This window comes from Apodemus sylvaticus, chromosome 22, assembly GCF_947179515.1.
Source record: "Apodemus sylvaticus chromosome 22, mApoSyl1.1, whole genome shotgun sequence".
Classification (NCBI taxonomy): Eukaryota; Metazoa; Chordata; class Mammalia; order Rodentia; family Muridae; genus Apodemus; species Apodemus sylvaticus.
Window position 1 is genome coordinate 17,495,482 of NC_067493.1, and position 27,196 is coordinate 17,522,677.

The 27,196-nt window shown below is 44.9% G+C and overlaps 1 protein-coding gene across 1 annotated transcript in view; it reads left to right on the forward strand.

The window, feature by feature from the left end:
* The window catches only part of Flt1 (fms related receptor tyrosine kinase 1), a 173,075-nt gene that overhangs the window by 39,775 nt on the left and 106,104 nt on the right, over positions 1 to 27,196 (forward strand). The window contains exons 4-10 of the mRNA XM_052167989.1: positions 5,728 to 5,852; positions 7,680 to 7,842; positions 7,939 to 8,075; positions 11,591 to 11,765; positions 13,052 to 13,169; positions 15,714 to 15,883; positions 16,836 to 16,995. Coding sequence (XP_052023949.1) covers positions 5,728 to 5,852; positions 7,680 to 7,842; positions 7,939 to 8,075; positions 11,591 to 11,765; positions 13,052 to 13,169; positions 15,714 to 15,883; positions 16,836 to 16,995 — 1,048 coding nt within the window. The remainder of the gene's footprint in view (positions 1 to 5,727; positions 5,853 to 7,679; positions 7,843 to 7,938; positions 8,076 to 11,590; positions 11,766 to 13,051; positions 13,170 to 15,713; positions 15,884 to 16,835; positions 16,996 to 27,196) is intronic.

Here is a 27,196-nt window from a genome sequence, read left to right on the forward strand (position 1 = left end):
TTGTTCCATGGTCTTGCCACCATTTGTAATTACGTGCTTTTTTTTGCGCCGTTTCAGTGGATGTGAAGTGGAATCTCATGGCTTGGGTTACTATTTTCCTGAGGGACGGCTTTTCATGCATTTATTGAATCCTTTCTATCTTATCTCAGGAGAAATATCAATTCTACTCTTCCTGTATTATATTTTAAAAAGATTGTTTTTATTGTGGCTTTTTTTTTTTTTTTCTGAGACAGGGTTTCTCTGTCTATACTCCTGAGTGTCCTGGAACTTGCTCTGTAGACCAGTCTGGCCTCAAACTCAGAGAGCTGCCTGGCTTTGCCACCCAAGTACTGGGACAAGAGGTGTGTGCCACTACCTCCCGGCCTTATTATTGTTTTTAATTTATATACACAGGTGTCTGTGTGAGTGTGTACCAACCGTATGGAGGTACCGGCAGAGGTTGGAGGAGGGGGTCAGGGCCCCTGGAGCTAGAGTTAGTCATATGGGATTGTCAGCTCCTGATGCAGGTGCTGAGAACCAACCAAAGTTTGCTCTTTTGCAAGAGCAGCCAGTGCTCTTGACTGCTAAGCCTAAGTTTGTTAGAATTCATTTGCCATCTGGGTCTTGGTGTTTCCTTGTGATCAGGTTTGTTTTGTTTTCTAATAACCTATTCAGTCTCTTGCTATGGGTCTGTCTGAGCCACCTGCCTCTTGCTCTTCCCAGTAGTTTCTATTTCACTAGAAATCTGTTCATCTGTCATCCAGTTACTGGTACGTGACCATATTTCTTCATACTGCCTTATACTTCCGTGAGGTCTGTTCTAATGTCTCACTTCTGTTTATATGTCCGTGAGGCCTGTTCTAACATCTCACTTCCATTTATATGCCTGAAATTTGAGCCTCTTGTTTTTTTCTCCTTGACTTGTCTGGATAAAAGTCTGTTACTTTGTGATCATCTTTTTAAAGACTCAGTCAGCAAACCTGTTACTTTCTAAACATGTTTAGCTGGTGCCCTAGGTGTGACTGACCCCTTGTTCATCTATTCCATAGCATTTTTCCACCCCCTTTAAGTTCTTCTTTGACCAATTTGTTGTTCAAGTATATGTCAGTTATAGTTTTGTTTAGTTTCTCCAATTTCTGTTACTGATTTCTAAACAATAGATATTGTATGTCTTCTAGTCTTTCAACTTTATCAAGATTTGTGTTATGGCCTGGCAAATGCTCTGCCTCTGAATTCTCCATGTGTGCTTAAGAAAAATGTGTAATTTGTTTGGATAAGTGGATATGTGCAGGTTACTTATATTGCTTACGTATTTTCTCCCTATTTGAGCTTTGTCTGTCTTCTCTGAAAATAATATGGGGCTTGAGAGAAGGCTCAGTGGTTAGCACTGTCTGCTCTTGCAGAGGACCTGGGTTTGATTCTTATCAGCCATATGGTGGTTCACAATTGCCTACAACTCCAGTTCCAGGGGGTCAAATGCCATCTTCTGGCCTCCTGGTGCATATGAACTCACATGAGCACACACATACACATGAAATTAATTAACTAATTTTTTAAAAAATAAAGGAGTATGAAATGTTCACCCATTCGTCTGTTTATTTTTACTGTGTTTCTCCCCCCATCCTGTTGGTTTTTGCTTTTTGTTGTTGTATTGCTATATGCATAGCTGTTTATTATTGTTGTGTCTTCCTGGTAAATTGGCCCTCTTAGTATTACTAACTATTCTTTATCTCTAGCAACATTGATTGCTTTAAAGTCTATTTGGGGCTGGGGATGTCTTAGGACTTAGGAATATTTGTTGCTCTTCAAAATGATCAGAATGTGGTTCATACTACGTTCTGAGCTGAAATTCCAGCTCTAGGGCGTCCAACAGCTTCTAGCCTCTGTAGACACCTGCACACAGATGGCCATCACTCCGGCATGCACATGCAAACACAAACATACACACACACACAAATACACACAAATGCATGCACACATGCATGCACATGAACACACACACACACACACACACACACACAAAGGTAAATTTTATTAGCAGCCTACTTTGATGTCAAAGGCACTCAACAGCTGTGCTGTGATAGCTGAAAAGCTGTTTTCAACTAATATACACACTTGGTGGACAGTGTAAGTTCTGTGAAGAACTTGCCTCTTTCCTTTTTCTTGCTATGTTTCAATTTTTTTTTTTTTAACCAACCAACAGACCTTCCTTGAGTGTTGGGTATAATTAGTTCACAGCACAAAAATCTACCTAAGTTGATGCATGCAGACCTCTTCATGGGACTGGGGTTAATGATATTTATCCTTTCCACTTGTTCGACTATTGAAAACCACATCCTCCTCCTCTGAGTCCCCATGATCAGGACTTGGCAGCAAATAAAAATGAAAGGGAAGATAATTGGGGGGGGGGAAGCTGCACACATCTTTAGGATGTTTGTGTGCTAGGAAACAGGGTGCTTACCTTTTGGATCTGCTTTCAAGTAAAAGAAAAAGGGGGGGCTTTTAAATTTTGTGTGCACACATACTAGGGGTTGGGGTGGGGTGTTCTTCACATGCAGTGTGCCAGTCAGAATTGAGGTAAGGATGACATTCTCTGCATTGTGTCCTTAAGCTGCCAGCACAACTTAAAGGTCTCAAAAGGAAAAAAAAATACCCATTAAAAGCAGACAGAATTCTAGTCTGAGCAAGGGTCTCTGATCTCTTCCTGTTTCTAAGCCCACTTGGCCTTAAGAATTCTCCCATGGTGCGAGGAGAAGACCTCATATTCTGTGCCAGGTTCCTGCCACTGCTTTGAGCTATAAGGGATCAGGGGGTGAAGACTTCAGGGTGCTTACCTAGCTGTGTGTATATCGCCTTGAGTCCCTAGTGACTTTGTGCGCATGACCTCAGCAGTGGCCTCTCACTCCTTCGACAAGCACCCAGGTTGATAGCCGGAAGTCACTCTGCAGTGCTGGCCATGGGTAGATGTCATTTTTAATTTTGTGACTTAGACAGATGTGTCCTTTGGGAGTAGTAGTAAGTGGTTTCACTGGTTATGTTAATAGAACTGTAACCTCTCCTGTATCTACAGTCCTACCAACGAAAACATGTTTGTTTTATGTCAGGCAAATTCATTCTCAGCCCTGCCTTGAAGCAAGCTGCAAAAGAAATGTATTCTTAATAAGCACAGAGTAGAGTGGAGTGTGTGTGTGTGTGTGTGTGTGTGTGTGTGTGTGTGTGTGTGTGTGTACAGGCACAGGGTCATTTGCAACCGTGGATTTATAATGCCACCATTGACTAGTGTACAGTGTGGTTTTAGTTGTTTGTGGATGGACACAGAATTTTTGAAGTTCTAGTACTTTTGAGTCCTAGCTGGCCCATTGCTGACACTGAAGCTAGCTAGTCTCTGGGAGACAATATCTAGAGTGAAATTAAGCATTTGGGGGATAAAGAACCTCACATGCAAAGGTGATTCTATCTCTACTTGAAATCGCCATTTCATTAGCCAATAGCGATGTCCTTGCCTTTACTGTTTCCTCTAGAAACTGTTTGTGTCAGCTGTCCTTTGTTGGAGAGGGTCGTCTGAGAAGACAGTAAATTCAATTGAAGGATTTACAGTTCAGTTAAATGAATTAAGCTATTTCCTGGTGTTTACCTTTGGGACTCACAAAAGAGAAAAAAAAAAAAACCAACAACAGACCATAGACTTGCAGGAGGAGGAAGAGAGGGTCACCCTGGCCCTGCTGGGTGTAGGGTGTCGGGTGTCGGCCTCAGCAACTTTATCTCCAGGAGGCTTCCATTCCAATAAGCATCCCTGGTCTCCAACACAGTCATTTTCTCTTTTTCCTCATGATCTCTGCCCACTGAGAATTCCTAAGCAATGAACAGCCAGCGTTATTAACCGAGTCAGTCAAAAGGGAAGCCAATCAACTGCAAATGTATTGTTTTCCTTAAGTGCAAACGGATAGTGCTTTCTAATTGGAGTTTGAACTTCAGTGGTTATTATTAAATGATATATGATCATTCTAGAAAAACCAACAAATAGAATAATCCAGCTGGGCTTTAGAGGCAGAGGAAAGATGATCTCTGTGAGTTCAAGGACAGCCTGGTCCACATAGTGAGTTTCAGGCCAGCCAGAGCTACATAGTAAGAGTCTGTCTCTGTCTGTCAGTCAATCTGCCTGCCTGCCTGCCCACCTGTCTGTCTGTCTGTCTCTGTCTCCCTGTCTGTGTCTATGTCTCTGTCTCTCACACACAAATAGAAAAGGATGAAGAAGTAGAGAACTAGGAGAAAATAAACCATAAAACTAACACTCAAAGATATCTACTCCTCCCAGTCCTTACACACCTGCCCCTGATTTCTTCTTAAAACAATCAAACAACAACAACATCAAAACAAGGTGTCTAGCTAAGTAGCCAAGGCTGGCCTTTTGTCTTGCTTCCTTGTCTCGAGTGCTGGGATTATAGATGTCCATGGACCACAAAGCCTGGTTTTCTGTTTTCTCTGTCCCTCTAAGTCTGAGATCTAGGTGTTTCTAGAGCCAGTATGTTTGCCCCGTGCCTCCCCACACTGCTATACCTGTCAGGAATCTGCCGTCCTCTTCTATTACTTCCTGTTCTGGCTTTCCAGCATTCTTTGGCTTGCAGAGTTCCCATCAGCCTCTGCTTTGGCTCTCACGGTGCTGTTTTAGGATTTGTATTATTGGTTTGGGGCCCGCTCTCCTTAGCTTAAGTAATTACATTAACTGTTTCCATATAGGCCCCATTCAGAAGGACAAAGGATCTCACCAGTTCCACCCATAACAGCCACTGTGCAGCCATGGTGGGTGTTTGACACCCGTCACTGCTGACAGCTCTTGTTTCTGTTAGCATCCAGTTTTGAGAGGACCAGCTGGAAGGTCTGGGGCCTCTTGCTTCTTTCACACAGGACTTCTGGCCCCCAAAGGCTGGAGCCAGGTCTCAGAGACAAGAACACAAATAGTCTTGAAAGGATCATTATGTGAGGATATCAATGGATCCCTGAAGACAAGAGCAGGGTAGACAGGGAGAGTGTTTCTAGGAAAATCTCTGGCTCCCTGGAAGAGTTACAAGGGAAATGTAGTAGTTTAGAATCCTCCTTGTCTCTAAGGGGCAATGCCACATTTTCAAAGGATTGGTGATTCGGCAAAGACCCCGCCAGACCTCTCTACAAGCTTTGCTCTTAGCCAATAAACCTTGCATGTTGAAGAAACAGACCTAATCCTATGAGATGCATGCATCCCCCAGCTTCCTCAGTCATTCCTAGGCTACTGGGCAAGGTCTGGAAAGCCTTCAAGTGCTGCCCCTGCCATTCAAATGATAATCCCCTCAGTCTGCTTACCTTCTGCTTTGCCCTTAACTCTTCCAAGTAGCAGCACCTGTGTTTTCCCAGTGGTCACAAAGGCCCTGGAAGGTACTTCCCGGGCACTTAACATAGCTGAGGTTTATGCAGAACCCCCTCCCCCCACTTCTCCCTCGTGCACTTCAAAAGTTTCTGTGGTCCCTGTAACCCCATTGCATATTAAGGCGACAGGGTAAATCCCACTGAAGCTAAGAACTGAATAAGAACGGTGTTGCTTTGGGGTACAGGCACCTAGAAGGCCAGATTCAGGGGCAAGGCACAGACGTCTGCACAAAGAGGGCATGACAGCTGTGACTGTGCAGCAGAGTTCCAGGGACACCCCAGTCATATCGTCGTTGTCGTACATGCATATGTTCTCAATTACTTATGGTTTTTCTTTTCCTTGTTCAGATGAAGGGAGTCCTTTCACAGAGATGCACACGGACATACCCAAACTTGTACACATGACAGAAGGAAGAGAGCTCATCATCCCCTGCCGGGTGACGTCACCCAACATCACTGTCACTCTAAAAAAGGTAAAACTCAACAACATCACCCCCAGCGTGGTTTTGCTTCAAATGGGTACTGTAGCGTTTTAATCTTTTTTTTTTTTTTTAATATCTCTGGAATAATTTTCTATCTGGGCTTCTCAGGAGACTTATCTAGAACATCCTCTTCCTAACAAGAAACATTACTAGGAGTTACCGTGCCCTGCCCCACCCTTGGATATTTAAGTGGAGTCAAATGATAACGTCATACGCATAAATTGAAATAATGAAAGAACCAACATCGTGACAGTTTTGATGTATTGTCACATATATAAAAGGGAGAGTCAGGTGTGTTTTTCACATGGGTAAGCTGCTGTCTGGGTAGGGTATCCACTGCCCGGGGACCTAGCAGCAGCTGACGTAATTATCTGCCCCACCCCCATCTGCCACCACTAGGTGTGGGTGGCATATAAAAAGACTATCTGCTACCCCAGTGCTCCCTGTTTCCACATGTTCCTGGCTGGTCTCTCTCTCCCCTTCTGTTCTCTGTCCCGCATCTCTGTCCTCATGTCTCTGTTCCCATCTGTCTGTCTCTACGTGTCCTTTATGCTATGCTAGATCTGTTGCATGATCCGGTTTCTCGGGGAGAGGGGGGGATCTTGGCATGGGCCCACAGGGTACCCTCCCTGCATTCTATTTTATAACACTGTCGGAGGGGGAGTCACTGGATATCCTGCTTGGGACTCACATATAAGGAGCCAACCTTAGGTCTAAGATTGGTGTGTCCTAGTGACAAAGGCGTGGATGGTACCCCAACTTAACCCCTTAGGGGAAAAGAAGGAAAGAAATCCGTCCATGAGATTCCTCCTCAAAGTCTAAGTTGCATATTCAGAAAAGGAAAGACATTTACAGTGAAGCCCAAATGAAGATACGACCAAACGTCAAACTCATCCAAAGTAGGAGTCGGAAGACTCCTGGAGCTGCTTACAAACATTCCCATAGAGAAGCTAGAAGGGTAAGGACCAGCCAGCCCCACCCCCAACCCCACTCTCCTCCACTCTCACTCAAGGTAGCACCTAGTCAGTCGACACACGTAGGTAGCTGGCAAGCTTTTGGCAGTGGCTGTGGTTGCGAAGCCAGAAGAATTTTGGCTGTGATTCATTGATTTCTGAAGTATCCCTCAAGGGTCAGGTTTGATTTCCCCCATCTGTGTCCTGTTGCCTGTAGGTGTCAGGCCTGGGAATAACAGGAGAGTCTGACTCAACTGCCCAAGAAAATTCTTAGGTGACAGGTTGCAGGGGACTCCTAGTCACGCTGGACCATGGGTCAAATTGTGACTTCCCACTCAGGGTTCCTCCTTGTGTGCGTCCCTCTAATGTGTGTAAGGGGCTGGGACTGCACGACTGGCCAGTTACAACACCTTGGTCATACAACATGTGAGCACAAAGTTGTAGATTCTAGAACATTCTAGATGATGGTAACACATAAAGATAATCCTCCAGATCCAGTGGACAGGGACGGTGTGTGTGTGTGTGTGTGTGTGTGTGTGTGTGTGTGTGTGTGTGATTGTCTCTATTCAGCACCTAGGCCATCTTGCTAGGTATGAGAATTCTCCCCATCAGCCTGACCCAGAGACATCTGGGTCTGGCATGAATGGGTGCAGCTTGTGACCAAGACTGGTTATAAGTCACCATGACTCAGCACAGTTGGAAGATATCTGCCTCTGCACAAAGCAAAGTAAAGAAGTAGCGAGAGCAAGCTGGCGTTTTGAAAACCCGTTTGTTGGTTTTCACGGTAAATGAAAAGCACGTTTTCTCGTATTGTGTTGACCCAGTGCTACCGGGACTCCGCTAAGTGTTGCTTCCTTCTTTGCAGTTTCCGTTTGATATTCTTACCCCTGACGGGCAAAGAATAACGTGGGACAGTAGGAGAGGCTTTATAATAGCAAACGCGACGTACAAAGAGATAGGACTGCTGAACTGTGAAGCCACGGTCAACGGGCACCTGTACCAGACAAACTATCTGACCCATCGGCAGAGTAAGTGCTATCCGGAGAGTGTGGCCACCAGGTCCTCTGAAATCTGGCCTGTGACGTTGTCATTCGTAACATTTTTTTCCCCTCTTGTGCTTGCAGCCAATACAATCCTAGATGTCCAAATAAGCCCACCGAGCCCAGTGAGATTGCTCCACGGTCAAACTCTTGTCCTCAACTGCACCGCCACCACGGACCTCAATACGAGGGTGCAGATGAGCTGGAATTACCCTGGTAGAGTGAGTGGAGACTTTTCTAGTTCTTCCTCCTAGGCACTATCTGCAGCTGCTTTGAGCAAGTGAAACCCCACTGGGTTTTTGAAGTGGGAAAACTTAGAAAATCCTGCTCCCAGGCAGGGCGGTGCGGGTGGACAGGAAAGCGTCAGGTCTGAATGGTGCCTCCCTGGCCTGCCCGTCTCTGGATTCGATAGTGCAGATCCTGGCTTTGATGTCTGGCGGGGGGGGGAAGGGGTTGTTTTGAAAGGTAACGGGCTGCTGTTTCCACTGGTGAGTCTGGAAAAGAGGAGGGAGCATTTGGAGACGGTGCATTGCGATTTCAAGATGAGAGAATTTATCACTGAATACCAGGCAGGGACTATCTTTTGTCATAACAACTTTTCAAGAGATTGTCTTTGTCAGTGCATTCATAGAAGGTTCTGGCAGACAGTCCGGCACCTGATTGCAGTGTGTTTGCTAAAGATACTTCAACCCAGCCGTCCAACACTGCATTTATTAGTTGTCAAAGGGGCAATTCTTATCCTTCAAATAAAACTGAGAATGAAGGCAGTCGGTTTCCTTATTCAGGTGAAACATCCTTGCAAGTTAGGGTTATTTATTGACGCACACAGATGGGAAAGCCGTGATAAGCTGAAAGGGACGTCCGGGCAGTAAACCCACTCTCCTTTCTCGTGTGCCAGTGTGATTTATGCAGCATATCCCAAGTGCGGGCATTTGTTATGCTATTCGGACTGCCAATCAAAATTAATTTATGATTAAATAATAAACAAAAGATTAATGCTTCAGCTCCAGCTTGTTTTCACCAACTTTTTTTTTTTTTTTTTTTTTTTTTTTTTGGCTGTGGAAATAGTAAAACTTTGCAACAAAAGATGTAATATGGTCCTTATGGGAGTTCTATCTTCTAGAACTACTGTTCCTTCATTTAAATAAAAGTGCTTTAACATGAAGCAATAACTTCCGGCAGAAATGAAATATTCTCAATAAATGTCAAGAGGGAAGAGAATTTTTCCCCAGTTCTTATTGCTATTAAGAATATTGAAATGGGGGGGTGGGGGTAGGGGCAGAGCTGAAGAGATTGTCCAGCGGTTAGTGCCTCTCTTGAGGACCTCATTTCAATTCCCAGCTCCCTCAGGACAGCTTTTACCTGTCTGTAAATCTATCCAGTGGATCCATGACACGAGGCACCAAATACACATAAACATAAAATAAATCTTTTTTAAAAGAGAGAGAGAATATTGATACTGGGGATTGGAAAGATGGCTCAGTGGTTAAGAGCACCAGCTGCCCTCGTAGAGGACCTGGATTCAATTCCCAGCATGCACTTGGTGTCTCACGGTCATCAGTGCTCCTAGGAAACCTGATGCCCTCTTCTTGCTGCTTCAGGCGGCAGACGTTTGCACGGTGTACAGACAGACATACAGACAAAATACCCATACACAGGAAATGAAAGAATTAATAACAATTTATGATGAGAGATAGTTCCCATTCATTCACATTGAGGCAGCGAGAGGCAGTGATTGGAGGGGAGAGAGGAGGAGGCGGAGCTAAGGGAAGGCGGGGCGGAGAGAGAGGGAGCCTGGGAACTGTAGGACGGAGCAAGGAGGAGACTCAGATCCTGATGGCACCAGATATGTTTCTGGTCTGCTGAGAGGTTAGAAATATTGGGACAAAACTTTATCATTGTAATTTGGCATTATGTTATTGGGAGTTTCATATACATAAATATATTTATTTGGTTAACTACTCAAGTTTAAGAGTCATGCTTTGCCGGATACTCGGAAGGACTGGGAGCTGGGCAGGAGAGAGAGAGACCCACTGGGCCTTGGACAGAGGCCTGCGGGGGCGGTACTATATTTTGACCATTTCCCTCTACAAATTTAAACACAGTATCAGTACTATGCCTACCAAGCGCCAATAACCTGCTAAAATGGTGCTGTCCAATGGAATTTTCTGTGATAGGAATATTCCATGCCTGTCTTGTTCAATCAAGTGTATCTGTTAACCACGGCGGCAGATGGACGCTTGAAATGTAGCTAGGTACAGGGAGGGATTCTTCAACTTCATTCATTGTATTACACAGCCGCGTACAGCTAGTGGCTTCAGAAGTGGACAAGGCACTCGTAGAGACCCGGATGAGTTGTTTCCCAAAGTGCAAGCCATTCCAATAACACACTTGGGAAGAAAACCCTTCAGAGGGGGAAGTCACACCCCGGACGGAGGCGCAGGTCCCCTGCGCCTGTTACACTGGGGACCGATTCTGACTTCTCACAGCAGTGACTGACAGCTGTGTCTTTTGTTATTGCTGAGAACGATGCAGATAGCCTAAACACATGTCTCTGCCAATAGGGAATTAAAAGCTCGGTGGGTGAAAGTTGATTATGCATGGCAAAGGGAACTAGGTTCAAGACCCTCAGGTTTGTCTGGACGGCTTCCATGTCTTTTCCCACGACCCTCCCCAGGGAAGGACTTAAGAGGAGGAAATGACGTGCTATGTGTTATACGAGGAACAATTGCAGGAGATGGCACCACATCTTCTCAGAACAGGGAGCAGGCCACTGTAGCCAATCAGACAGCCGAACATGCTCTTTCCCTGAGATGAGGGGCAGGACCCTGCAGGTGATGGGCTGAAACTACCCCTGGGTGTGTAATCCCACACTCACTTGCCAGGATTTAGCAGAAACTGATGATCATTGCTCAAGATGTGAAATAATGAAGACAGGTTGGCTGACGCCGTGACTTGAATTTTCCTTCTCATCAGTAGGAAAGAGAATTTACATTTGTTCAGAGAAACACCACCACTGAGTGTGAGGGGACAGGATGCTATTAAGAGAAGAGAACCTGTCCTAGGGAGAAATCACTGTATGCATACACAAGAGACCCAAGTTCCTTGTGTACTGTGGCCAGTTCTCTGTCACTTCTATTTCCTCATTGATAACAGAACAAAAACCTCCCCAGTCTCTCCAGGTGCTCACAAAAAGCAGCTGATATAATGTATATGTGACAGCCACCTAAAGAGTTAGCATGCTGATCCAGAGAGCCTAGCACGCTTCGTGTTTGATGCATATCTAGACAGAAGCATAATTTCCAAATGACGTGCTTGCGGTGGACCTGATGTGCCTAAACGGAAGGAAGGAAGGAAGGAAGGAAGGAAGGAAGGAAGGAAGGAAGGAAGGAAGGAAGGAGGGAAGGAAGGAAGGAAGGAAGGAAGGAAGGAAGGAAGGAAAACTGTCAAAATACTGATTTGAGAGGCTGGAGAGATGGCTCAGCAGTTAAGAGCACTGACTGCTCTTCCAGAGGCCCTGAGTTCAATTCCCAGCAACCACGTGGTAGCTCACAACCATCTATAATGGGATCCGATGTCCTCTTCTGGTGTGTCTGAAGACAGCTGCAGTGTACTCATATACATAAAAAAAATAAGTAAATCTTTAAAGCAATCCTGATTTGAGGAATGCTAAACTGCTATGACTTTAAGCAGGGGCACTGCTGACTTCTGCATTCACTGTGCATTCTCCTCATAGGCAGCCAAGAGAGCATCTATAAGGCAGCGGATTGACCAGAGCCACCCCCACAGCAATGTGTTCCACAGTGTTCTTAAGATCAACAACGTGGAGCGCAAAGACAAGGGGCTCTACACTTGTCGTGTGAAGAGCGGGTCGTCATTCCGGTCTTTCAACACCTCCGTGCATGTGTACGGTAAGCTGCAGAAGTGAGGCCTGCTGGCCTAAGCACTGTGCTTTCTGAGCACTGTGTGCAGTAAGAGTTGGGAGCCCATGTGGCCAAGAGTCATACAACTACGAATGAACACTGCTTTCTCTTGAGCCCCGGAAGGCAAACTAAGCACATCCGGTACTCTACCTTGAATGCTTCTGGGAAGGGTGGGTGGGAAGATTGTAAGAACCTAAGAATGAGGAGGACCAGAGCTAAGCAGTGTCTGCTGGATGTGACGGGGCTGCTGCACTCATGAATTCATGGCGGCTATGACCACCTGCACAAGAAATGCACAAGACTGAGCCAGCCAGCAGTCCTGCATGGATAGAAAGGGAGTCACAAGCCCAGGCCGCTAGCTGAGACGCTATGGCTCTGGGGGAAGGATAGTCAGTTTTCTTTAATGCTGTGGCCCCGATAGGTCAACTATGCTCCAGTAGGTGGTCCCAGACCCATAAGATTATGGACAACACTAACTGAAGTTAATGGGTTATGAAATAAAAGAGAGGGTATGAAATTAGGGAGTGGGCTGAAGATGGGGGCAGACCTTAAAGGAATTAACCTGAGGAGTAAGGGAGATGATTATGATCAAGATACATTGTATGAAGGATTAGTGCTAGCTTTTAAAAAAAAAATACTGCTTTTGATTTGGAGACTTTTGATTTTAGAAGTTTCGTTCAGCTGGTCGCACAGATTGTAAGCGGGTCATGAGCGTCTCACTTACTGTCCCATGTAAACAAAGTAGAATGTGTTGGTCACATTCTTTATCACGTTGTCTGGGGGAGATTTCCCTGAGTCTCCCATGAAGTTGATGTAGAAAAATATGATAAATTACTTGGAATTAATGCTCCTCTACCCCCAGTTTAATGATCATGGAATCCCCAAACAGTTGTGGGATTGGGATTCTAAGTTGTAAATTCTGTAAGGACAAGTGAAAGACAGGAGCTATCTGTTAATTCTCACGGCTTGATTTTCCAGTCCAGAGCCTTTCTCCGGCTTCCTTAGGAAGAAAGGGTTAGCCGGGTGGATTTTAGAAATACTCCCTTATTAGTGTGACAGATTTAGTTTGATGCTCCCGGTTGGCAGGTGACCGCTTTCTGTCTCTAGGACTTGCTTGCCCTTGACCTGAAGGCATCATCTGTTGATCAACACTTGGATTCTTTGACAGGCTTATCAATTCTCATTGGTTGATTGCATGCATGTGAGGGAGGGAGCTTCCGTCTACCTAAATGAACGAGTTCTTCCCTCATACACTGTCATTTCTTCTTTCAAAGAAAAAGGATTTATCAGCGTGAAGCATCGGAAGCAGCAGGTGCAAGAAACCACAGCAGGAAGGCGGTCCTATCGGCTCTCCATGAAAGTCAAAGCTTTCCCCTCGCCAGAAATCGTATGGTAGGACTGCACTCCTTTCCGTGTCAGTTAAGACACTTTTTATAAGCAGGGAAGAGGATGGAGTTGAGCTACTAACACTCTTGAAAGAGACACTAAGAGAAGTTGCCTGAAGCAACTGTGCAGAGTCGTATACCCCGTTGGTTTCTGGGTTGTGGCACTGGGGAGGGCTGGATGGACCTGGAACCAGTGCCCAGGGGTAAAACAAGAGTTGACAGGCTTGTGCACTCACACACAGTAAATTTCTGCTTCTCGAAACCTTCCTGTGATATCAACGCTCTCTGAATGAGATGTGTTGGGCAGTCACTCAGAGGCATCTTGAATGTGTAGCATGCTCTATTAACCCCGAAGAAGTGGGCCCTTGTCAGGAGAATGCTAAAAATAATGCCTTTCTGTGAGGCCGCAGTGTAAGTCCCAGGTTTGTTTTACAGTTCCAACAAGCATTAATAGTGGCAGGACTTGTTCATTGGTAGGTGTGGACAAGCGGACCTACTTGAATTAATTATGATTTTCTTTGGCTTGCAGCTTTGTATATTCACAAGTGCCTTACACAATTTTTTTTTCTTTCAAAAGTCAGATTAGTCTGACACCACTGTGAAACAATGTAATCTGTTTAGAATCTGCAGTCATTTTGTTAAATTACTTTTTAATGCCATTATCTTTGGCTTAAGCCAGTCCATTTTAAACAAAAGGTTTAACTACTCATGGTTGATTAGGAAAACAATCCATGCAACATAGAAGCTCCGCCATTTTGGAAAATCCTCCCCAGAGCTTGTCTGGCCCCTAACCCTTCAGTGTTTGTAGCAAACTCAAATATTTACTATGGAATTAAAGAACAAATTGCAACTATATACTATACCTTCATAGCACTGTAGTGGGAGATTAATGGATATTTTTTCATAATCTCTAAGAAGCTATTAGGACTTCATAATTGTCTTGCTACACATATAAAATATAATTTAAGAAGTGGAAAAGTGTTAAATTTAATAGAACAATTCATAATAATTTTATGACCAGATAAAGCACCCTCACTCTTTCATATCTGAACATACCCTTTGTCTATTCACGATGATTTCCTTAGCAATTACCTAGAAAGGAACAAATATAATAAAATATCCACTTTTGAAATGCTGTCTTGTTGATAGGATATAATTGAACAATACTAAAATGATACTTTGTAATCATTAAAACATTGCATAGCTATGTTGACTGCCTTGGAAGTGCCATAGAGGGTGTCCCCAGGTCTACAGGCCCGACTAAGAACTATTTATGCCTCTTTCTACAGCAGGGAACACTCACTACAAGTGAAAGGGCCTATTGAAAGGACTGCACATTTAAATCAGGGACTAGAGAGATGGCTCAGCAGTTACGATAACTGGTTATTCTTGCAGGGGGCCTGGATTCATTTCCCAGCACCACGTGGAGCTCCACAACTAATTGTAACTCAGTTTTAAGGGACCCTACACCCTCTTCTGCATATATATATGTGTGTGTGTGTATACACACACACACACACACAAGCAGACACGCATAGGCAGTGGTGGCAGATGCCTTTAATCCCAGCACTTCAGAGGACAGGCAGATGGATCTGTGAGTTTGAGGTCAGCCTGGTCTACAGAGTGAGTTCCAGGACAGCAGGGGCTATACAAAGAAACCTTGCATTGAAAATCCCCAACAAATAACTAGAAGTAAATAAACAAATAAATAAAATAGAAATAGACATTACAAAAATAATAAAATGTAAAATGAAGTCACAGACTATCTGAGTTCAAAGGGCTCCTGAGAACTTTAGGAGCATGCAGATAGGGCGGGGCCAAGCCACCTGACTCCTAAACAGAGGACATCAAGGCATTGATTTTACATTCAAAACATTTTTAAATTCCTGCTGCTTGGTGCCTGTGATTGTTCCCCGCTGTGGTTTCTCTATGGACAATTGGTGTGGTCATTTGTGTAATGACTGAGAGCTCCACATGAGCCCACAATAGGAGCCTCTATTTTATTTTTATCAGATCTAGTCGATCGGGGACTCACAAGGGTTCTCACACTTGAACTTAATGTTTTGTTTTTTTGTTTTCCTGAGACGCTGTTTCTCCGTGTAGCCCTGGCTGTCCTTTAACTTGCTCTGTAGACCAGGCTGGCCTTGAACTCCACCTGCCTTCTCTGCCTCCCTGGAGCTAGGATTAAAGGCGTGTCCACCACGCCCAGCTGAGTTCTCATGGAGCCTTAAGGGGAACACTTGACAAATAGCATGGTGGACTAAGTCAGACCGGAACCTCTGAGTCAGTTCTTATGTCCCAGTGGTCAGCAGCACCCCCTAAGGGGACATTAAGCAGCCACTTTCTTTTCTTCATTTAACTTAACTCATCTTATTTGTGAATAAAGATGAAATGTTACCAGGTCTAAACCTCTCCCCTGCCTTTACCCAACAGTTGATACCCAAAGACTCGAAACTAATCCACTTGAGGTTGTAAACAGAAACGGCACATGCCGTCCAAGTGACGTCACGCAGCGAATGACGTGACTAACACATCATGCTGTTAACCACAGGTTAAAAGATGGCTCACCGGCAACGTTGAAGTCCGCTCGCTATTCGGTGCATGGCTACTCGCTAATTATCAAAGATGTAACCACCGAGGACTCGGGGGACTATACCATCTTGCTGGCCATAAAGCAGTCAAAGATATTTAAAAACCTCACTGCCACTCTTATTGTCAATGGTAAGTTTAATGTTCATGTGAGATCTGGAGCCTAGGGCAAGGAACATTTTCTGGTTCAAAAGTCAGTATAAACTATCAAAGAGAACAAATTTCTTTTCTTTCTTTTCTTTTTTTTTTTTAATGATTATTGAGTTTCTTTTAGTATCTGAGTGTTTTGCCTGTGTGGTTTATGTATATATGTGCGTGCACACATGCATGCCTAGTATCTGAGCAGGTCAGAAAAGGATGTCAACTCCCCCTGGAACTGGAGGTGCAAATGGCTATGAGCCAGCCTGGGAATTGAACCCAGGTCCTCTTGCAAGAGTAGCCAGTGCTCTTAACTGCTGAGCCATCTCTCCAGCCCCGTGTAAACTTTCATATTCTTAAACCACTTCTACTGGTTTGGGTGAAGTTCAATAGTAGAGTACTTGCCCTGAAAGAGCCCGGTTCCATCCCTAGCACACACACAGAAAAACAAAAGCAAAAAAAGAATCCACCACTCTGTCCCCGTCATAACTACTTCACAATTTCTCTCTCTCTCTCTCTCTCTCTCTCTCTCTCTCTCTCTCTGTGTGTGTGTGTGTGTGTGTGTGTGTGTGTGTGTGTGTGTGAGTGTGTTTCTGTATAGCCCTATCTGTCCTTGATCTAGCTTTGTAGACCAGGCTATCCTTGAACTCAGAGATCCTCCTGCCTCTGCCTCCCGAATGCTGGAATTAAAAGCATGTGCTACCTCGACCCAACTATTCATGTATTCTTATCTTTTGTATGTAAGGTGGCTTTTATGTGTCACCAATTTGGTATTCATACTATGGAATCAAATAGGCATCTTTCTATGAAATATGAACATTTTGGTGGTATTGCTTCCCTATCCCTGGCATCCAACACCAGGGTGACTGGTCTCTCCTGAGGGCTGGCTCCAGGAGGAAGTCCTTAGGTTTGCCCTTGACTTCAATCTGCTTCTCTTCCTCTCTAGTGAAACCTCAGATCTACGAAAAGTCCGTGTCGTCCCTTCCGAGCCCACCTCTTTACCCACTGGGCAGCAGACAAGTCCTCACTTGCACCGTGTACGGCATCCCGCGGCCTACCATCAAGTGGCTCTGGCACCCCTGTCACCTCAATCACTCCAAAGAAAGGTAGGGACAGCTAACGTCTTGAGTAATTTTCCAAGACTGACTAGATTCTTTAATGAGCACAGCTGGAATTTGCCAGATGTATATTGAATTGGGGGGCCAAGGCTTAGCCTGCGTTCGAGCCAGCGGGCAGTAGCTATTCCTTCTCATTGATGACCCCCTACCCTTGGCTTATGGGATCACAGGAACATGGGACAGACCGTGGGTTCCCAGGACCGAGGAGCTGTTATGTGACTCAGAATTTGCCTGCATTTTTCCCAGTTGAGTAGCCCTGCCAAGAGCTCTTCGCCTCCATCAGTCACCCTGGTCCTTCCACTCTTCCTTTTCTCGTCGTTGGCTGGAATCCAAGGTCTTCCTAACACATGGCTACCGTTTCCTATTTTGGGCTCGGCTCGTGCTTTTCCATCTGGATTGTGCTCCCACCCATTGTCTGTCTCATAAGACGTAGGTTTTTTTTTTATCAAACCCCAAGGCTCAGCTCTTAACATTACCTTCCCTGTGAACCCTCTGGACTGCCTCGTTCCAGCTTACTTCTCCCTCCACAGTAATGGCGGCAGCTGGCACGCACCATCCTCATTATGTTGGCCCACGTGCCCAGGTCTGTGTCTTCCTTAGGCAACTGCAATCATCTAGCCAATGCTCTGTCCGTATAAGCTTGTACGATGAATGATGAACGCAGCCCTACCCTCTGTCAACCACCGGCATTTTCCTTGCATCCTGCCCACGACTGATCCTTGTTTGTTTTGCCTCTGGTTGTTTAGTCTAGAGAGATGATACCTGTGATAATTCATGGGAGGGAATCAGAAAAACAGGAATAGGATGGCCAAGAGACCATCCTATTCCTCCCTACAACCGGGAGGGAGACTGAAACATTGAAAGTAGTGGAGGTATCATACCCATCTTGCCTCTGTGTTGCTTTTAACTCTGCCTGGAGAATGTTAGAGACGATTGCTATTAAACTAAAGGAAACAAACTCCCAAACTGGCTTGATTAAAAAAGCAAGCCCAGGACGATTCTGTGATGGCTATTTGGTTTTGCAGAATCTTGCCATAATTGAGATCCTCCATCTCTGTCCTAATCCCTTGTTTAGGACACGGTGTAATGATAGTGGAAAGTTACTGGTGAGTGATGCGATTCATGAGAAGCAGCTATTTCCACATAAGTCTGATTTTTCATTTGAGAGTCATTTGCTAAGAATAGAAATAGAAGTTGCAAAATATTTAGGACTCATGAACATTTCATTGAGAATACAAGAGAATGAACCACTGTGATTTTGTATCATTTGGCTAGCTTTAGTCAAGAGTCCATGCTTAGTGGAGCTGTCTCAAATATTGGTATTTGTAGTGAATAGGTGAAAAACTGGTCAGTTAGGATCAAAGTTCAAGAGTTACATTTTTATGCATATACTTAAATTTTTGTTTTAAGAACATCAAACCTAAAGTGTCAGTGTTGCTCTTAACTGAATCTTAAGAGCAACTATGTTAGAAAAACATTCAGTCATGAGAGCAGGACACTGCATTATGATTTGGGGGTTAAATGAGGCTTGTGAGATAAAACGAGGGGGCCCAGGTGGCTCCTTTTGATCTCTGTGGTGTGCAACCTTTCTCCCATTCTGTGGAGGATAGTCAGGAAATCCTGGAAAAGATGTCTTCCTCCTTTGAGGAAAAACATTGCAAGACTCAGAAGTACTGCCTTAAATCTTTGTTGACTATTTGAATTATTCTGTTAAAATCATTTTACTATTTATTTTTAACGTCATTGAACAATTGACAAGATAGACATGTGAGATAGGCACTTTCCTTGGTGACATGAATCAAGATGTGTCTGCTATGGTTATTCTTGATGTACATATTTGCATGGTAGTATCTATACATGATCTCCAATTATAAATATAACTAGCATTTCAGAATGATTATACATATAGGTAATAGTTATTAGTTAAACATAGATGTCTCTTCGAACATTATGCAGAATAATTATTAGTGCTTAAATCTGCGACTCTAATTCAAAGGCAAATGATCAAAGCTCAAGCACTAGTTTCTTTTGGTGTCCCAACATTATTAATTGTATTTCCATGACCAGCCACTTAATACAGCCAAGTTAATAAGAGAGAGAGAGAGAGAGAGAGAGAGAGAGAGAGAGAGAGAGAGAGAGATTCAGATCACTCGAATTTTAGCATTTCCTAGAATCTGACAAGTATTTTAAAATTTCAGAACTCCTGGGCTGGAGAGATGGCTCAGCAGTTAAGAGCACTGACTGCTCTTCCAAAGGTCCTGAGTTCAAATCCCGGTAACCACATGGTGGCTCAAAACCATCCGTAATGAGATCTGATGCCCTTTCTGATGTGTCTGAAGATAGCTACAGTGTGCTTACTTATAATAAATAAATCTTAAAAAAAAATTCCAGAACTCCAATGAACCTAAAATTTCTTAGTTAAAAATATGTAGTAAAATAGTTTATGCAAATGAACTTTGTTTTAACTGAGTAATACTGTGGTTCTTGCTTTCACTGTGATTCAGTCTTGTAAAGCATTTGTAAGATTTCCTGGTAGCCTATTACACAGTAGGACAGCTATAAATAACAATTATATGTTCTATAACGCAAGAAGATCTATGAAAGGATTCTCAGTGTTATTGTCACAAATAGATGATAAGTGTTCAAAGAGACAGCTATGTTTAACCTGATTTAAACATGCTACAATGTGCATGAGTATGGAAGTATCACAGCTCCACATTACGTGGGTAGTTTATGGGTTTTGTGGATCAGTTTTTAAAACAACACTAAGAATAAAGTGAGGGTATTATATAAATTTGTATAACTAACGAGCAAGCAGAAATAACTGAAGATCGCCCGTTTCCCTGCCCTACATATTTGTGTTCAGAGAAGGAAAGAGTTTCTGGTGACTGTAATAGAGAGGGGTTTGGGGACTATTTTTCTTTATTCTTAACCATCAATGGAGACATCCCGTTATTTGCTGACCCCCTATTGTGGTGGCTTAGCATTACCCTAGGAAGCTTCTGCAGGAATAGTGAACGTTGGCTACCCTCCACACATCATCTGTTAACACACACAAAGACGATTAAACACACTCCACAGGCAGAGGTTATATGTCTGGGGAAAGCCCACGGTGACAGAGAAATTTGAGACTGGGCTCTTATTAGCATCTGGAGGACCACATTTCTCAAGAGACCCATACCCTCCTAGGGAACATCGAGGGAAATGTTTTTGCCTCTACAAGAACTAATTTCACAACATGAGAAATGTTAGTGACCATTTCTGAAAAGTGAATAGGGATGGTGGGAAGCCAAATGCAATTTTGCTTTGCTTTAAAAATAGAAGTCTGGTGAGTCTGAGCTGATATGAGTGGGTCAGAGGAAGAAGAATAAATTAAGGAACTAGGAAGTAAAATGAAAATAAAAGGAAGAGCAGAGAGGTGAGTGGAAAGTGTGATGTGACTCCCCAGGCACTGACCACCCTGCCCATCCTTTCCCTCCCTGGCAGGAAGTAGTTCTGCCCAGCCCTGTAAGGAGGACAAGGCTTGGGCAGGACAGAGCAGGCTGATGAACCAGCTGCTTCTCCTAAAGCCCAAACTCAATTGAATTCACTTGTCCCTTGATTTTAAAGAATAAAATAGGAGTAAGCCTCTTGGGCCTAATGGTACTCTTTTACTTATATTTAAAGATTTAAAAAAAAAAATTATGTGTATGAGTGTTTATCTGCTTCTCTTTATGTGTACCATGTGTGTGCAGTACTTGTGGAGTCCAGAAGAGGGCGTCAGGTCCTCCTGGAACTGGAGTTAACATCTGGTTATGAGCTATTATGTGGGTGCTGGGAATCAAACCCAGGTCCTCTGCAACAGCAGCCAGTGTTTTTCATCACTGAGCCATCTCTGCAGCCACGGGCACTACTCTTACTGGCAAGTCCCTGGTGAGCTTTAATACACTCACATGTGAAGGAAGGTTTAAAGAAAGCTGTATAGGGCAAAAAGGCTGGTCTCTACAGTGGCAAGTGACAGCACAGGGCTGGCAACAAGGAATCCTCCTGGAGATATGGAGTTCCCAAGAGAGGATGCTGAGAGGGCTTTAGGCAGCATCTCCCTGTGCTCCCAGTCATCAGCTGTGACGTTCAGAGGCCGCTCTTCCTTGTCTGTTTTAGTGCCAGCGACATCTTTCGGTGTCTGAATAATGGATGTTTGAGCTCCCATTCTTCTAATCCTCCAATGCTTTCTGCTAGCTTAGGTCATCTCCCCCACCAGTAGCTAGAGCAACATGGTGTGGTTTTGGTGTGTTTTAAAAAAAAAAAAAAAAACAGCTCAAGATTGCTTTTAATGTGTGTCTGGGGCTTTACGATAGGCCCAAGTCTCTTTCATTCTCTCTCATCATCTGCCATAGCTTTTGGCAAATTGTCACAAAAGCACAACTAAGCACACCTAGGACGGGGGTGGGGGGGTGAGGGGGTGCTCTCAGCTGAGCAGTTGCCTCCATCAGGTTGGCTTTGGGGCATAAATGTGGGGCACTTTCTTCACTGCCAAATGACACGGAAGACCCATTCCCTCCCTGGGCAGTGCCATCTCTAGTCCAGTGGGCCTGGTTCTATGACAAAGGTGGGCAAACAAGCAAGCAAGTAGCAGCATTCCTCCACTGTCCCTGCTTCTGTTCCTGCCCGTGGCTTCCCTGGGTGATGGTTCATAACTTGAAAGCCAAATAAACCCTTCTCCTGGCCCCAGGTTGCTTTTGGTCAGTATTTTATCAGAGCAATAAGAAAGCAACCATGGTCCCAGTTTTAAATTCGGCATAATAAATGACATCAATTTTATAACAGATACGGTCACAGAGCACACTGTTACTCTCTAATGTAGAAAGTGTTAAACAGCATGGACTTCTTTGCGAAACTGTTAGTTTTAAGAATCCACTGTGCTGGCCATGGTGGTGCACACCTGTAATGCCAGCACGTGGGAGGCAGAGGCAGACAGATCACTGTGAGTTTGAAGCCAGCCTAGTCTACATAGTAAATTCCAGCCCAGCCAGGCCTATATAATAAAAATTCTGTCTAAAACAAAAAGCAAAACAAGACAAAACAAAACCAAAAAAAGCCAAAAACCAAAACAGTGATGGTAATTGAAATGTTTTAGGAATCACATTAATATTACCTGTATCCCATACATTGATTTTGCACATCATCAATGGCCAACCCAAATGTATGATGTCAGCCATCTCATCACACAAATATGTCATAGCTACTGGAATTTCCCATGCCTCATTTTGATTTTTTCCCATAGCCCCCTTAAGATGGAAAAGATAACACCAAGTCTCAATTTGTAGAAGACTAAATCATCTTTATGGCTTTCTTGGCTAAATTGGTCAGTGGTCTAAGAAAAACTCAATAGATCCATGATGGACCCTAAACCTGCTGTTTCTAAACCCCTTAAGTAGGTCACATATGGAGTCTAACCTAGTTACATCTGTTAGAAGACAAATAGGAAACACTATTCCCTGCCTCTCAATGACACTTTGACATCCCATCTCTGCAACACCCAATAGAAGGGCTCGGGTGTGCACATATAGCGAAAGCTCACCGATTCGGGACTAAGTGTCATTTACCCTTTGCCTCCTGTGGGAGGAAGGGTGGCCTACAAAATCAGGGAAAGATGGGCCTCAGAGAGGGGCCATCCTAATTGCATTCCTCTATTGTTTATACTTGCAAATCTGCAAGAAATGCTGGCCAGAATCATTAGGGATGTGTCAGGGATAGCTCATTCCGGAGAATCACAGTTTGGGCACCAGTGGGGTATGCAGAATGACAGGACACAAGACAATTGTTGCTGGTAGTTCATTAGAAATGTCCTCAAGGACCCAACCGAACCGACGGCTGGCAAGAACGTGTGTTTGTTTTTACCCTGTCGCCATCTTAGGCCCTGTGTTCTCCTCTCTTTCCTCAAGAGACTTTTCATAATTAAATTGAAAGAGTCCACATGTATTGGAGGCAAAATGAGGGTCAGATGTCTGAGGGTAGTGGCCATCTAAGAAGGCTGTATCTGTATAAATATGATCACTTTCCTCCTGTTTTAATATCTACCCCACTATTCTTAAATAATCTGAGACTTTTCACCCAAGGCTCTGACATCCAGTCTTTGCAGAGGGTGTCTGAGTCCAAGGGCTCCAATAAGACAGCCTGTAGGGAATTTTAATTGGCCACAAACAAAACCTAGAGTCCAAATGAGGATTTAAGAAGACTGCTTGTCCAGGCCACTTGAGCAGGACATTTGAGAGCAGACTCAGCCAAGTAAAGCCGGCCGTCTGATACAAGAGACTTTTATCAGGAGCCAAGAGTGACTGTTCATTGACTAATGAGACACTTCTTGCGTTCTCGAAGATAATTGTGAGATGAGGAAGCACCCCCACATACTGCCCAGCTCCAGGGTCCAGACAACGGGCCTTATTAATATTTCATACACAGTCCTGAGAACAGAAGCACTGCTTCATCTTCCAGACCAATGCCCCCTCTCCCCTTGCCTGAACTTTATGAAATTTCTCTCTTTGCCCACCCTTCATCCTACCGCAGTGAACCCAACAAGTGATTGTTTCTAATGAATTAACTTGTCTCCTTCAATTGCTATCAAACATTTCATTGTGTGTTTTAGATTAAGCCAAAACACCGCGTCCTGGGAAGTCTGCACTGGTTTTATTAGGGTCTTCTCAGCAGGGTTTGGTATTGTTTCCCAGAATTCACAGCAGCAAAAGGTAGTGAGTGGCATGCATGGTGTAAGAACATGCCTCAAGAAGATGGGCAGAGGCTCTTGGGATATCTTTGGTCACATGGAGAGACTTTTAAATGTGGGGCGAACATTTTTATTGTGAATCTAGAGAGTGATGATCTGACCCAAGATCCTCAGCTAGTGAGTAAACAGGCTGGACCCTATATCTGTGCTCGGATGAGAATGTTTTAGATCTCTAACCATTGACCTGGTAGAGTTGTTTGTTGAAACATGCACTTCCGTGGGCAGTTTTCATTACAGCGCAGGGCCCCCCTGTTGGCACAAAACATAACCTAGTAAATGGAGAAGACGGAAAGAAAGTAGACTGTAGCCCAAGAGGTACCCATAATGCAACACCTACCCTTAGCCCTCACCTTCTCACATTCCCTAAAGCTGGTCCTTCAAGCCAAAGGTCTACTGAGTTGTCTAGACCTTGGCGGTTTGATGGGTGTGTCCCTCTGCTTATCTCTTTGTACGTGTTTTCTCTCCTTCGCATAGCCATTGTCTATGGGAGTTGTAGTTTCTCTTGTTCTACCAGAATGAGCCTTAAAGCTCAGGGTCGGTTTCTCAGATCATAGACTAAAAAGAAAGGGCTAAACAGGTTGGTGCTGCAGGCTGAGGATGGCGGAACATCAGCAGGTTGTTTGGGACTCAGCTCTGCAGGGCAGCAGACCAGGGGGCCTGTGTGGTGGGTCTGAGTGAGATGACCCTGGAGGTAGGTGGGCAGGGGGACAAAGAGCTGGTAAGCCCACTCATTGTACGCATTGCCCTCGAGATCATGACTCTCCATGGCTTTCTCGCTGTATGGGGTGTGGGGGGTGTTTAATTTCTGTCAGAAGAGCCTCATTCGCTCATGAATGCTCTGGGTTGGGACTCAGCAAGTACTCAGCCCCCCCTCCAACACACACACACACACACACACACACACACAGAGGCCGTGTCCCTGTTTCCACAGTCAGCGTTTATCATGAAGCTGACCAAAATGGGTCAGCCACTGGTGGGTGGCTGATGGCCAGGTCTGCAGTTCAGAGGAGGGGCCGCATGAAGAGAAAGCTGGGCCCTGAACATAATGAGCGGCTCTTAGAATATCAGATGGAAACAAACGGACAGGAGTGGAGGAGTGACAACTTGTCTGGCTCGCCAGCTTTGGCTCCAGGAAGAAAATAAAAGGCACTATAGGGAAAGCAAGCCTTAGTACAACCTGAAAGTTTGGGGGTAGAGCTGTCAATCATTCCCCCTCACTCCCCCCTCAACCCCTATTGTGGGTTGACCGGAAGGTCTTCATTCCTACGGATGGCCTTTCACAGACTCCCTACCAGTGCTCATATCTAGCGTGTGTCATAGGCACTGAGTCCCTCAAAGGGCCTTCCGTGTCTGAGCACCAAGACTGTGAAATTGAATGGGCCTCTGTCTGAGGCCACTGATGGTCCCTTGTCCCAGCCGCATCCCTGGACATAATGCCGAATGCTCACCCGCCACTGCCTTCTTTATGATCTGCCCTTGGGAGTGTGGCAACGTCCTTGGCCAAACAGAACAACAAAGTGTGTAGAGATGATTTCGAATTAAATCGCCCACCAGTGCCCCTAGGAAAACGGTGGGCTTTAGCATTCCATTTTGATGTTCTTTATAGATAGCGGTGATTAGGCACTTGCCTAGCGGATGTGGCAAACTCCCCATGTGTGGTATGCAGGCATTATTTAATTATCACAGCATTTCTAGTGGGCAGAGATTTTTTACCACCGCCAGTTTCCGACTCAGGGTGGGCCTTGGGTTCAAGGACCTTTTTAGCTAACAGCCCTGGCACATGGGTCAGAAAAGGGTGCCAATGAGCAGCGTCCGCGCAGGGATTGGGCGGTTGACAACAGTTCACACATCCACTTCCAGCACTGTGCTTGCTGCCTCCCTGTCTCCCCCTCCCCCTCCCTCTTTCCCCCACCCCTCTAAAATTAAAATGGTGACCACTCAGACCTTCACATGAGCAATTTTGATCAAAAGCTGGTATATTTTAAGAAGCCCGTATTGCAATATCACAAGAGCCAGTTGGCCGGGCGGTGGTGGCACACACCTTTAATCCCAGCACTTGGGGAGGCAGAGGCAGGCGGATTTCTAAGTTGGAGGCCAGCCTGGTCTACAGAGTGAGTTCCAGGTCAGCCAGGGCTACACAGAGAAACCCTGTCTCAAAAAAAAAAGAAGCCAGTTGTTGTACAAGGTGTTAGAATGACAAGGCCTACAGCACAGGGATGTAAGCACAAGATCAGGTTCTGCCTCCTGCTGTCATCTCCCAGCTGTGGGGTTCTAGACCCCCCAGAGACTGGGTTTCCTCCTTCATGCAATGGAGTCAGCACTGACATGGAGAGGTGGGGATGTATATGAGACGCTCAGGCCTGTGGCGTGCACGTGGCATAGGCTAAGCGTCTCTGATGGAAATTGCCTAGATCTTCTTTAGGCGACTCTGGGTTGGCTCCACTGCCAAAAACCACAGTCCCCTGAGGATGTGTCAAACATGCTAGGACCCTGTGTGGACTGACCACCCACGCTGTTTGACAGATGTTCTCCCAAGAAGCATGTTTGTCTCTGACACAGGTCTCTGACAACGTATTCCAAAAAAATAAGACCAGAAGTAGCATACAGCCTCAGTTACTTGGGAGGCCAGCGGGGTTGCAGCCGCCTGTGTCTACTGTATCCAGTTCCTCTTCAGCCACACCGTGATCAGACTCCTATCCTGTGTACCCTTCGGTAGCTTACAGCTCTTGGTGGTCTGCTGGCGCATTCTCCAGTGTATTCTGGTATTTTTCCGTGAATTTGACCTGTCTCTTTAATAGACAAAGCCATCCTTCAGTAGCAGCAGGATGCAAACCATGCACTTCATTCAAAAGACATAGAAATGGAATGTGCATGAAAACAGAAAGAAGTCATTTAAATTAAAGTAGTACTCGGTAACTCTAAGCCAGGACATCTGCCCACGAGTGGGAGGTGGAGAAGACCACCATTGGTCCACCTTCTGTTTTTCATTAGACCAGAAGATGCCTCTTTGACATGTCAGCATCCCAGTCTGCCTTGAGACTGACCAGGAAAATCCCTTTGTCAGGCCTTGATACCACCAAGCCAACTTTATCCAGTTCCCCATCAGATCCGTCATCACTTGTGTTTGTCACTGTGAGTGGACGGACTCCGGTGGTGTGGCGCAGTGATTGGTTTAAGAGGTGGGGTTTTGAGGTCATCTGATGGTCACTAGTGCCTGTCTTCTCAGCACACTTGAGGTCAGTGACCTATGGAAGTTTGACGCCCGATAAGTTTAAGCCCACATTCGAATCGGCCATTCTGTTGGGCTCAGTCTCCTCACTTGGCAGCTAGCTGAGCCCAGGTGGGCTCTCTCGACAGTAAGGTCACAATGATTAGTAAGATAATCTCTCTGCTCCTGTGTAGTTCTCAGTGCATCAGATGACAAGT